This window comes from Tiliqua scincoides, chromosome 3, assembly GCF_035046505.1.
Source record: "Tiliqua scincoides isolate rTilSci1 chromosome 3, rTilSci1.hap2, whole genome shotgun sequence".
Lineage (NCBI taxonomy): Eukaryota > Metazoa > Chordata > Lepidosauria > Squamata > Scincidae > Tiliqua > Tiliqua scincoides.
Genome location: NC_089823.1, coordinates 147,055,574 through 147,069,331, shown reverse-complemented (window position 1 = coordinate 147,069,331; position 13,758 = coordinate 147,055,574). Strand labels below are relative to the sequence as shown.

Sequence of the window (13,758 nt, the reverse complement as noted above, 5' to 3'; positions counted from 1 at the left end):
AGTTCTGTGAAAGAATGCAGACTCACTCTAGACATGTGGAATGTTATTGCAGAAGATTACCAAACAGTGAACCAAGGTGGTCAACTATTCTTTGCTACAAGTATTTTATACGACATGGCAAAGCATGATTGGATAGGAGACAGGAAGCAAACATGTTGAATTTTTTTGGCCTTAATATTTTATCTATACTGTCATTATCTTCCTGACACAGCTATAGAAAACTGCAGCTGTTTTAGGCTACTGTCAATCAGCTAATTTCAGTCATATGAAAATACTTGTAAATTGTTAATGTTAATAAAGTTTAAAACTACAGACTTGTGGACCACCAAGCATCACGAGATAACAGCTGCTGGGTTGTTTTTGTTCCTGTTTAAATAAGTGTGCATTTCCCATACTGGATGGCAAACATATTGTCTCTCTGTGAGTTTCCTTGATTACTCTGGGCTAGTTCACTCATGAATATTCATTAATCTCTAATCACTTGATTATTTAAAACATGATTGACCTCTGCCTGAATATGTGAACCGAATCCACTGAAAGGTAGTAAGTTTAGGCTGTCATGGGCTACTATGAACATTCCAGCTGTGATTATTATGATAGTTCATTCAAACTGACAAACCATTGCTTGATGCTATAGTCAACAAGTGACAAATATGATTTTATGTGAATTGTACATCTTTCCATTGGTTGCGCAATATAAACATTTGTTCCGTAACTAGAAAAAGAGAGACATTTCATTTTGTAGGTGATGTAGTACAGTGTACTAGGCCAGAACTAGCTGTGATTCGGTGGATGGCTGCTGCTGAAAATGGCAGCCCCTCATCCTCTCCTCTGGTAACTCCTAATAATCAGGTAGGAAAAAACAGATTGTTGTTGTTGTTGCAGATTTGGATGTTTTCCAAAATTAGAGGTGCAGAAAGTGATGTTACATGTTTTATTCAAAATTTACTTTATAATTAAATTACAATCTCTTTAAAAGTATACTAGGTAGGTGACATTAGTGGTACAGCATCAGCAAATGCAACCACAATCATTACCCATGCACACCCCTATTAAATAATAAAAACCAAATAAAAGATTTTTTTTTTTTGCAGATTTTGGAGTTTTTAATGTCTTTTTTACAAAAATAAGAAGGGCAGAACATAGTAGTGTGCATGTATTTTGTTATCCCCAATTTCTCCCACCTCTACTAATAATGCAAAACATAAGATGGACATCAGTGCTCTGCCAGGTCCTTGCTGTCACAAGTGGCAGCCAATGGAGTGGGTCAAGGGTGGCGACACCTGCAGTACAAAGGTTTCACCACATATTTTGGAGCTGTAGGCATTACTGGCAATATTGCTTTTGGCAGCAGACACAAGTCTCCTGTCACATCTAGTTCCAGCCCTGGTCTTTAAAGGAAAGAGGATACTTCTAGATGGAACCAATTATAAGATAATTTTTTTTAACTGTGTAACAATGCTAATTGAACATACCCTCTTGGAGTTATTCACTTGTCTGGCATTTGTATTTATTTTGTTCAGTTTGTCAGGCACTGGGAGAAAGAAATCATAGATAATCACGGAAGGAGGGTGTTAGCATGAAAACGCTCCTTAGAAAGAAGAAAGTCTTCATGCTGAAACTGAGTGACAAATTGCAGCAATCAAAATTACTCAGTCTGCTTTTCACAATACAATAAGATACTTAAGTCCTCAAATCTAAACTGTAATATCTTTGTAAAGATTTACTGAAAATGCTTTCCTGGCTGTGAAGTGAGCATTGAAAGTCCTGACACTTTATGCACTAACATTTTTATGAAAGCAAACTCTAACACTATAATTAATCCATCTTTCCACCAGGATTCAGTTCATGCTTTGTTACTTTTGTCATTATAAAATGTACAGAAAGGGGAATAAATGTTTTTATGGTTGTACTTTAACAAACAAATTCTTTCTGCTCCAAATTCATTGGCATCAATATTTATTTATTTATTTCCATTGCCTACCCCATTTATCTGCTTTCGAAGGACTCCCATGGTGGTTTAAAATAAGTTAAATACAATATTAGAACAATCTCATCATGAGAAACAAAACCAGCAACAATTTAAAACACTGGCAAAGTCAAAAATGAGAGCAGCCAGGATCCAGCAAATCTTGTGATTCCAGCTACAAATCCTTGCACTGCACAGAACATCCCTTGAGAGACCTCAGCCATAATGAGTCACTTTTCTGGGGGCACAAAGAATCTGAAGAGAAAGTACCCAAAAACCATCAAGTACACACAGAAAAACAACCTCATACGTAACTGACCAGATCAGGGGTTGAGGCATGTGGATTTTATTAAGGGTCTCCGACCCAGTGATTTGAGCACTGCCTTCCCAGTGACAGGTCTGGAACCAGTCCCCTTGCCCCCCAATATACATCTACCTACAGACATACAGAATTAAAATAATGTTCATTGAAGAAACAGGTTTTGAACATTTGCTGTACAAACAACTGCAGTGTCTAGCTGTTTTCTGTTTTTTTATGGTTCCAACTAGCTATGATAATATTTGTATAATGTTTTCTGACTGCAAAGCATTTTATAGTTATTGCCTTGATGTAGTCCGTACACCTGCCCTGTCGGGTAAATGAATATTATTATTCAAATAGGGAATAAGTGAGCTGGGGATATGCAGGCACGGCTTGTCTGATGCTTGTTTAGGTTCCCCAATCAGCTGCAACTCTTTTTTCCTTCTTGCCATCGGCTCCCATTCACATCGGTACCTGCCACATAATGACCTTCCAGCAAACAATGGACCGCATAAATGACAGTGGTCCTGCTGAACTCACCAAGCTAGCTTTCTTCCCTCCTTCCTTGTACTTTGCGTGCTTTCTGTTCCTGTTTTGCCAGCTAGCTGCTTTCCTCCTGCTTTCCCGGCCATTCTGGGCTGATACCTGGCTGCTGCAAGGCATTCTGGGGCACTACCCAGCTGCCATTGGACATTGTCTGGAAGACAACTTACCTGCTTAACAACAGGGTTTGCAGAACATATCCCTGTTGTTAAGCAGCACATACCTGTACTGAGTAACATTGCATGTGTGCTGCTTAGCAGGCAAGGTGGACAACAGGACTCAGGAAGGAATGTCTATGCTACATTTGCCTCATCTCTTAACACATGGGATGATTTTAAAGAGAGATACTAGATCTCCAGGCTCTGACTTGGAAACCCCATACTCATTTATCCATTTAGGGCCCAATCCTATCCAACTTTCCAGTGCACTGCATCCTATGGTGGGGATGCAGTCCCAGACACCTCCTCAATGTATGGGAACTCTTGTTCCCTTACCTCATGGCTATATTGCAATTGCACCAGAGCTGGAAAGCTGGATAGGATTGGGCCCTTAGTAGCCTAATAAATGTATGGACTTTTAAAGAAAGACCAACTGCGGTAAGTTCATATATATTATGCCTGGCAAGTACTGCAGGCATTCCATACAAATTACAGGTCCAACATAGTTATACATGGATTTGCCTCAACAGGAATGATCACTGCAAATGAAAACAAATGTGGTGATCCCTGTAGAAAGGCAAAAATGCATCCCTTTAAAATCATAGTTTAAAAAAAACTGCTTTTCTTACTGTTGTAGAGAGATAGTCATGCAAGTGATTACAGCAGTGGTTTTCAAACTCTCAAGGGAGAGTTTGAGCCACTGTAAGTGCTTGCAGGGGTGGGGGAGGCAGCTGGGTTGGGGGAAGGCACTTACCCAAGCCTCTTGCAGCCTCCCCAGGGTGCGGGGAGCCCTGAGCAACCTTCTGAAGGGCTCCCTGCAGCTGTGAAAGTAAAAGCAGAGCAATTGTGTTCCGCCTCTGCTAAAGCAATCCTGAGGATTGTGCCGCTGCCTCCTCCCTGCCTCCAGGCTGCCCCCACCCCTTAAGGGGGCAGAGGCCAGGGCCCACAGGCTGGGGTGTTGCAACACCCCAGTCTGAAAAGCCCTGGATTACAGGTATAACCTAATTATCTGAGGATTTTTCACCTGTGGAAAATCCATGGATTTTTCCATCTCAATGCGATGAGAAGGGCCCTTTAAATTAAAAGAAAACAGATGTTTAACAATAGCTTGTTAATTCGAGAGAGAGTAGCTGGCTGACAATCCAGCAATCATTCTCTCTCCAGGTTTCACTCTAAGGCGAGCTGCCCCTCCCTTCCCCTGAGCAAGAATGAAAGATAATCATTTTGCTCTGGATGAAGGGAGGGGTCCATGGCTCAGAATGAAGCCTTTCTAAGCACCTGAAGAGAGACTGATTGATGTCTGCCTAATGACTCTGTTTTACATCACAAAAAAGGTCAGCAAGGCCAAGAAAATGTTTTTAAATTGCCTAGAAAAGGGACATTGTTTTTTAAATGGTTTTGCTTTAATGCAATTTTTGCCATCCATGTGAGTTCTGGGAACAGAACCCTCCTGAATAATGAGACTAACCCCATTCTTTGCAGTACTGTACTAAATATGACCAAAGTACATTAATAATGCTTTCTCTCTTTATGGAATTTTACATAACAAATGAAACCATTTACTACATGTTACCAGGGCTTCCAGATACTAATAAAGTAGAACCATCCCTCAAATTTTACATATCAAAGTGGGTAGCGTTATCAATGAACATCAGCATACTGTGCAAAATATTCGACACGTTCACCCACATTACTTCCATGGGGCTAGAGTTCCTATGGGGTTTTTTGTCCCCCTGGGACACTATCAAGCATGCGGGAACAGATCTGAGCTGCAGGAGACCTTCATAATTGCCTTGATGTTACCATCAATCAGCAAGCCCAGGCAGATAAACGAAAAGCAGTCAGTCCCCAGTTCTTTTAGTTGCAGTATTTTAATCTTCACAGGTATTACAAGTGGTAAACAAAGAACAGTAAACAAACTTTAAACTGCCCAAGCAGCAAATGGAGCTTGACATCCATTGCTCTTCTCTACCACACCTGTGGGCCACAAAGAAAGGGAAGGTGGCTATCTGGATGCATTGTCTCAGTATCTCTGTACCTCTTTATCTCTGTTGTTGGTTCAGTATCTCTTTAATATTTTTTTAATTAATCAGTTTCTGTGCAGCCTACAGGTGTAAACATTTGATCCCTGGTGCTTATATGCAATGTTGTGCAAAAATAGTTTAAACCACCACCACGCCAGCAAGTATCTAGTCTTCTCTGCTGTGGTGTAGAGCTGCCATCTTTTTGTCCCTTTTAAGAGCTGCATGGCAGACAGAAATTCCAGAGAGAAAATGTTTCTCCATCACTGCAACTCCATGCTGACTGAGGCTTCCCCGATGAATGCCTACCTGTCACATAGGTGTTCGATAAGCACCTTGACTGAAAGGGTAGAAACTTTATAAAAGTATCAAAAATTGTTGCAGTGCTCAGTTGCTCAGAAAATGGTTGCTCAGAAAATGGTTGCTCAGAAAATAGAGATCTGGATGGTATATCTAGTGGCATAAAAGTGGGACTCCCTCCTTCTGTAGGTCTTGTACATTCCTAAACTGTTCCACATCCAGTCATGTTCTATGCATTTCATTCCATATCACCCCCAACTGTTTCATTCTCATACCACTAAATAATGACTGACTGCAACATCTGAGTTGCTTGTGGCCAAAACTAGGACTTCTTTCACTGCAGTTCTCCAGATGTCCCATCTGACCCAGTCACATATCTATCTTTTAAAATACAGCATGTAAAACTAACATTTTTCTACCATGGTGCAGGTAAGCTTCTCAGAAGACCCCTATTGGGCTGCCCCCCACTGGCGGAACTAGTGTTCAGTCAGCACTGACTGCCGTAAAGTGCACTCTGGTTGCTGCACTGGCTGCCTACTAGAGCAGGTAAGCCAGCATGGGAGGAGGCAGGGAGTGGGGAGTGTGTGGAATGGGGGCAAGGGGGGCAAACCTGAGCAACAAGAGGGGAGGAATGCAAGTGGGGAAGATTGCAGAAGGTAGATGTGGAAGTATCAGTGCCTAGATAATAACTGTTTTCGGAATGTTCAAGGCAACAAAGAGTTCCAGGAACCTGGTTAGAAGCAAATATTGCTACAATAAAGTTGGGAGAAGAAAGACCAGAAACATATAGACCAACTACTCGTAGTCTTCTCACAGCACAATCCCATGGGCTCTTTGTGCTGGTGAAATGCATGTTCTACTTTTCAGCAGCCATAAATCATGTTCTGGCAGTACATCAAGTAGCGTGCTGCCTGAACACCACCAGGAAGGGCAGAGCCTTCCTGCAGGAGTTGCTGGACCACTAGCCACCCACCAGGATAGGTATGCCAGTGGAGGAGGCAGGAGGAGAGGGCAGAATCAGGGCAGGTAAGGGTGCGGAATGGGAGTAGGGAGGCTGCAGGAGGGGGTGGATCTGGTAGTGATGCTGCATGCTGGATCCTATCCCCTCCAGCAGCAGCCTTCCCATTCCCTCTCTCTTCTTGGACTTGTGCCAATGATTTTACTAGGCCAAGAAAACCTACTGCGAGGCAGGAGGCTTATGGCAGTGTAAGGGGACTTAAAGACACTTTCCCCTCCAAAATCTCCTGATCTGTACACACACATACCCCGGATATTGCATACCTGTTTTTTATGCAGTTGCATCAGTGGGAGGGTGGAAAGGATAGAATCGGGCTGTCAGTCTTGATCACAAAATATTAATTACAATACAGAAGATTAAATAGTTCTGTTAAAGATTATGTTGAAGACCAAACTGGATTTAGAATAGGTGACAGCTTGCTTAGAACACCAGAAAATAATTCATATGATAAATTGAACTGAATTTACTTTTTTGGATCCATCACAGTCACAAGTGAAATGCTGTATTGCTTGATCCCTCAGTAAGTACTTGACAGTGGTACAATCAGGCCTCCCTACTGAAAACTGTGGGTGGAACTGCAGGTTTCTTTGCTTATGAATCAAAACACCAAAGTAAGAAAGGTGATGGCTTGAGCCTACACAGGATTACTCAGAAGTAAGTCCCAAAGTGCTTGCATAGGCTTACCTACGTCTACAGAGTCTAGGTTTCCATCCTAATGAAGACGAACAGCATGACAGTTACATATGGAATATGCCATTAGAGACCCATTAAGTAAGGATTAAATGTGAAGACCATAGTGGAGGACAAACAAAACTACTGCAGCAAGAGATAATTAAATCCTTAATAGGTGGTTATTACAAGAATTACTACTTTTGCTAAAAGCCAGAGCAGCTGCATAAATAATTGAATAACTGCCAATTGCTTGGGCTTTGTGAGCAGGTGACTGAGGAGTGCAATTCACCAGCCTTATCTCTCTAGTTTTATTTTAAGGCAACAGGGGGTGGGGACCTATTTTTCCTCATAGCCCTATGGCTAGCTTGAGATTGACAGCAGACCCAAGTTAGTGCTCCTTCACTCAATATATTTTGGATTTAAAACTGTGCATTTCCATATCTCCACGATAAGATTAGCTAACTGTACCCTTTCATCTTCAAGGTTGCCCTGGAATTTATTACTCTACTACAAGTTTATACAACATGGGGGGGGGGGGGAGAGTGACACTGTGCTTTCTGTACCTTGGCTGAAGTAAGATAAAGAACCGCAGTACTGTATTAGTTTATAACTTAAGTTTAGAATAAACCAGTTTCCCTGTATGTTCAAAATTAGGAAACAGTGGTTTAATCCAATTACAATTGGTTCATAAAACTGAATCTGAAGGCAGGCACACAAACTGTGAAAAGCAGCAAGACACCAAGAATGGGAACAAGATCTTGAACTGGGGCTTCCAGCAGTAGCCAGGTCCCAGGGCATGACTTCCTGCACCACCTGTGCCCTGGCCCTTCAGCAAGGCAGGCAGATTCAACTCTGATGGAGGCAAAGATGCCCTCACAGCTGCAGTGCTGGGCCAACCCAAAGGCTGTCGCACTAGCAAATGAGGATGTATCATGTCATATAAAAGTCCAGCCTCTAAGATAATCCTTGAGGATGTGCAACCTGCTGCAGGGAGCAGTTGTGCTGACTTTAGTATTGAAGGCTCACTCTGGTTTGGACTAGGCCTTCTCCGTTTGGCCCTCTGCTTTGTCTGCCTGACCATGGCCTTGTGGCCTGTTTTTCCTTATGTGGCCAGCAGGCCCAGGCCAAGCCTCATTTCTTCTATCCTGAACTTGCCCTGTTCCTTACTGGCAATCTCAGTGAAGCCCACTGGTGAGCTGGCCCTGCACACCTGCATCTTGTGCCTCTGAACCTCTCCTCCAGATGTGATGAAAGCAGTTCAGATGCACGTTGGCTGAACTCGGAGGAACTTCTGTTCAAGTGAGAGTTTACATCTAGATAGTTTCCCTTCACATGCAGCATGCACACTTAGACATTCTGTGAAGCTTTAGCACAGAGCCTCTTTCCAGGCAACTGTGCATAGGGACAGTTCTAGTCTATGAAAGCTCTTGTCACAGTAGAGACTGAGTTCTTACAGTGAACACAATAGAGTTCTCACAGTGCAATCCTATATACCAGCGGTTTTCAACTGGCACCTCCCTTGACCTACTGGGCCATTGGCTGCGGCTCCCCATTAGGGCTACAATCCTATACATTGTATGGGGCGGTAGGCTTTTCATGAGGATTCTACAGCTCCCTGAGGAGCCATGGCTCATAGTTAGGGGGAGCCACTCCTTTACACATTTACCTGAGAATAATGTGGTACCAATGACCACAATGGAATTTACTTCTGAGTATAGGATTGTGCTCTTTGTTCATTTTCTGCAGGGGTCTGTGGCCTTCACGTATCAGTCAGTCTTCTTCCCCCTATGCCAGTGGTCCCAAACTATGAGCTGTGGCTCCTCAGGGAGTTATGGAAACGAGCCAGGGGAGATGTGGAGTCCTCACAAAAAAACCCACCACCTTCTACAATGTATAGGATGATCACCCCAATGGGGAGATGTGGCCAGTGGCCCAGTAGGTCAAGTGAGCCGCCACTCAAAACAGTTTGGGAACCACTCCCCTATGCTAACTGTGCTGAGGCCTGGGAGCCCGGAGTATAACCTGATCACCACAGGCTTCTTTTAGGCGAACTGTCAGCCCAATGAGGCTGCAATCCTCTCTGCCCTTACCTGGGAGTAAGTAAGGTCCATTGCTTATAATGGGACTTACTTCTGAGTAGACATGCATAGGATTGGGCTCTCAGGCTGCAATGCTTTTCCGAGTGGTGAAGACCAGAAGTGATTGTGAGGAGCTCCAGAAGGATCTCTCCAGACTGGCAGAATGGGCAACAAAATGGCAGATGCGCTTCAATGTCAGTAAGTGTAAAGTCATGCACATTGGGGCAAAAAATCAAAACTTTAGATATAGGCTGATGGGTTCTGAGCTGTCTGTGACAGATCAGGAGAGAGATCTTGGGGTGGTGGTGGACAGGTCAATGAAAGTGTCGACCCAATGTGCGGTGGCAGTGAAGAAGGCCAATTCTATGCTTGGGATCATTAGGAAGGGTATTGAGAACAAAACGGCTAATATTATAATGCCGTTGTACAAATCAATGGTAAGGCCACACCTGGAGTATTGTGTCCAGTTCTGGTCACCGCATCTCAAAAAAGACATAGTGGAAATGGAAAAGGTGCAAAAGAGAGCGACTAAGATGATTACGGGGCTGGGGCACCTTCCTTATGAGGAAAGGCTACGGCGTTTGGGTCTCTTCAGCCTAGAAAAGAGACACCTGAGGGGGGACATGATTGAGACATACAAAATTATGCAGGGGATGGACAGAGCGGATAGAGAGATGCTCTTTACACTCTCACATAACACCAGAACCAGGGGACATCCACTAACATTGAGTGTTGGGAGAGTTAGAACAGACAAAAGAAAATATTTCTTTACTCAGCGTGTGGTTGGTCTGTGGAACTCTTTGCCACAGGATGTGGTGATGGCATCTGGCCTGGATGCCTTTAAAAGGGGATTGGACAAGTTTCTGGAGGAAAAATCCATTATGGGGTACAAGCCATGATGTGTATGTGCAACCTCCTGATTTTAGAAATGGGTTATGTCAGAATGCCAGATGCAAGGCAGGGCACCAGGATGAGGTCTCTTGTTATCTGGTGCGCTCCCTGGGGCATTTGGTGGGCCACTGTGAGATACAGGAAGCTGGACTAGATGGGCCTATGGCCTGATCCAGTGGGGCTGTTCTTATGCTGTACACACTTCCCCGGGGGTAAGCCCCAAGAAACTCAGTGGGAAGCCAGGCCGCAGTCCTATGCACAGTTAACAAGGAATAAGCCCCACTGATTCTAGTGGGACTGACTTCTGGCAGCCCAATCCTGCCCACACTTTCCTGGGAGTAAGCCCCATTGACTCTAATCGGACTTACTGCTGAGCAGACATGCAGAAGGTTGGGCTCTCAGACTGCAATCCTGCCCACACTTTCCTGGGAGTAAGCCCCATTGACTCTAACGGGACTTACTTCTGAGTAGACACGCCCAGGCTCGGGCAGTGAGCGGACACGCGTGGGACCGCCTTCCGACAGCCCAGTCCTCCGCGTGCCTACTCGGGCGTCAGTCCCACTGACGTCCACGGGGCTTGCTCCCAGGAGAGCGTGGGCAGGACTGGGCTGCCTGGGAGTCGCTGGCGCAGGTGCCGGGCGGGAGCGCTGCAGTGCCTGCTGGCCGCGGCGGCGTCGCTGTGAGACGGCGGCCGGGCGGGCGGCTCCCTCTTGGCGGCGAGCGAGAGCGGCGGCGGGTCGACGGAGCGTGCGCGGCCTCTGCTCTGCCCGGCCCAGGCGGGGCGTCTCCCTGGCCGGCCCCGCCCCGCCTCGCCTGGTCCCGCGCCCTCGCCGCGCCAGCGCTGCCCGGGAGACGCGGCTGGGAGCGGCGGGCATGGCCGACAGCGCCAGCGAGAGCGACACGGACGGCGCGGGGGGCGGCGCGGCGGGCGCGCTGCCCGGCTGCCCGGCGGGGCCCGGCTCGGCGGGCGGCGGCGGCAAGGCGGGCGGCATCGTGATCTCGCCGTTCCGGCTGGAGGAGCTGACGAACCGGCTGGCCTCGCTGCAGCAGGAGAACAAGGTGCTCAAGATCGAGCTGGAGACCTACAAGCTCAAGTGCAAGGCGCTGCAGGAGGAGAACCGCGACCTGCGCAAGGCCAGCGTCACCATCGTGAGTGGGGGGAGCCGGCGCTGTGGGAGGCGGGGAAGGGCACCCCAGCCAGCCCCACCACTGGCAGTGTCAGCTCTGGGCCTGCTCTGTGAGGCTGCCTGAGAAGCGGGGCTTGCTTGCAGGGGGGGCTCTGGAGGCCATGGGGTTGCTTTGGCTGCAGCAGGGGGAGTGGAGGGGAGGCCCTCCCCTGGCCTGCCTCCCTTGGCCTGCCTGCCACCAGAGTGCCACCAGGCCAAGCTGCCACACTGCCCACAGGTGAGCATCACCGCCATCCTGTGGCTCGTTTACTCTCCTGCAAGCCGCACTGAGGCCCATCAGGAAGAGCAAGGATCGGGACCGGGCCTTTCTCCTTGCCTTTGGCAGCCATGCTGGGGCCCCTCCCTGGTGGCTCTCCGTTGCTCACCAGGACTGTGTGTGTCAGGTTTCCAGAGGGATTAGGATCCCAGCATTGCATTTTGCCTTTCATTCCTGAGAACTGTGGTGTCATCCTTGGGCTCCAGGCGCTCCAGATGAAGTCTTGAACCCGGACATCCAGCAGCATCCCCCCACCCCCGTGCCTGATTTTCTGTGCTCTGTTCCTTAACAGACAGGTACATAGATTAGGCACTGGGGGCCCAGTCCAATCCATCTTTCCAGCACCAGTGCAGCCACAATGCAACCTCGAAGTAAGGCAACAAATGTTCCCATACCTTGAGGAGGCCTCTGTGTCTGCCTCCCCACCGCAGGATGAAGTGCATCCCCCACTGGCACAGCTGCACTGGCACTGGAAAATTGGATAAGATTGGGCCCTAGGTCGGTGTTTGTCAAGGTGTGTCCTCCACTATATCATTCCACATGGTCCACCTATTCAAAGTGCCACTGGAAGTAACTGGCAATGGCATCATCTCCAGTTACTTCTGGGATGGGAAGCCAGATGCAATGCAACAAACACCAGTAAGAGGCTCAGGGTGGATGGGAGGGCTTTTTCAAGGGCAGAACAGCATGCTTTGGAGCTCTGCCCACCAATCCTCCTACCACTGTTTGTTGTATCATGTCCCTGGTCTTGTTGCCATGTGGAGGGGTCCAGGGGTCCTCTGAGTGCCTCCAGACATCACCTTAAGTACCACTGGTTGCACCTGTAGCACTGGTTGAGAAACACTGCTCTAGGCCAGAGTGGGTGGCACTGGAGATTGATCCTGTCCCAATCAGTGTTTAAGGACAAGAGGATATTGAGCAGAAGAGAGGCCTTAATGGGTCGATTCCATAGGAACTGGTTGAACTATGGTTTTCAGACATGGTGTCCCTTAATAGAAAAGTTGGTTCCTGACATTCTGTCTTGAGTGTAGCATGACAAAGAAAACCGGATCCAGGAGCTGGTCAGTGCAGGTTGCAGCTGGTTTGGTTAGTAACAGCTGGACTAATCTAAGGTTCAAAGCAGATTTAGGGCCTAATCTTATCCAACTTTCCAGCACCGATGCAGCTGCAGTGCAGCCCCAAGCTGAGGGAACAAACATTCCCTTACTTTGAGGAGGCCTCTATGACTGCCTCTCCATTGCAGAATGCAGCATACGCCCTGTTGGCACAGCTGCATCAGTGCTGGAAAGTTGGATAGAAATGGACCCTTAGACGCCATTCCTTTACTTTTTCCCTTCCAAGTATATCTGTGTGTGGGAGAGTGTAGGTGTATAGTTGTCATTCACTGTGATTAAGGGTGAAAGTAAAGTGATTATATTTCTCAAGGATTCTTGCAGTTTAATAGCCCAATCCTGTGCATGTCTACTCAGAAGTAAGTCCCATTAGAGTCAATGGGGCTTAGTCCCAGGAAAGTGTGGCTAGGATTGGGCTGTAATACAGTTCTTTCTTTTGCGCATACTCCACCTGTTGTAGTGATGGGCATTTTTCTAGTTTAATTCCAATGCTAAGCATGTTTTCTGCAGAAGAGATCTCATCTGGTACCAGATTAAGATCTCACCAAGTCTTGTACCTCTGTAATGTACCCACCTCTTGTGGTAGATCTGTGGTAGCCCCCTCCAAATGTCCAAATATGACACGTGGAGTTTCTGTCAAAAGACCTGAAGCAACTGTGTTGCCAAAACCTAATGCAGGCATGACGTTTGAATGCATATGGGGAGTTGCGGTAGTCCATAGCAGCACAATGACTTCTGGATTTCATTGTTGTCCTAATGTTGGATATAATGTATGTTTGTTCTCTCTCTCTCTCTTTCTCTCTCTCTCTTTAAAGAGAATCAAACTTCTTTGTGCTGGATCAAGGATATAATGCATGAATCATAATGGGCACTTGCAAAGTTTTGAGCTGAGGCTGGTTGCTTCAAATGGCTTTGATCCTTGTAGAGAGGATTCTTTATCCTAGTGAAATTCCATGGTTTTTTGTAAATTTGAGATTGCATGTTTAGTGTTTGCCATTGCCTTGCTTTGAGGTTTGTGTGTGACTATGCAGGACCTTGTCTTTCTTCCTTGTTTCAAAGCAAACAATACCTTGAGCGTTTCCAGGCTGTATCAACTTGGATTTTAGATGTCCAGAATAGTTTGACAGATAGGGCTTACTGCTTGCTTTTTTTTTTAATTGGGTACTAAACATAATCCAGATAAGGACATGAGGAGTTGACACAACACTTACCTTTTGGTTGCAAGGATAGGTCTACAATCCTGGGCTCTAAT

The 13,758-nt window shown here is 46.4% G+C and overlaps 1 protein-coding gene across 1 annotated transcript in view; it reads left to right on the top strand.

Moving 5' to 3' along the window:
- Positions 1 to 10,756: 10,756 nt before the first annotated feature.
- Positions 10,757 to 13,758, top strand: part of CCDC6 (coiled-coil domain containing 6) — a 55,298-nt gene continuing 52,296 nt past the window's right edge. Inside the window, exon 1 of the mRNA XM_066620641.1 lies at positions 10,757 to 11,100. Coding sequence (XP_066476738.1) covers positions 10,825 to 11,100 — 276 coding nt within the window. The 5' untranslated portion in view covers positions 10,757 to 10,824. The remainder of the gene's footprint in view (positions 11,101 to 13,758) is intronic.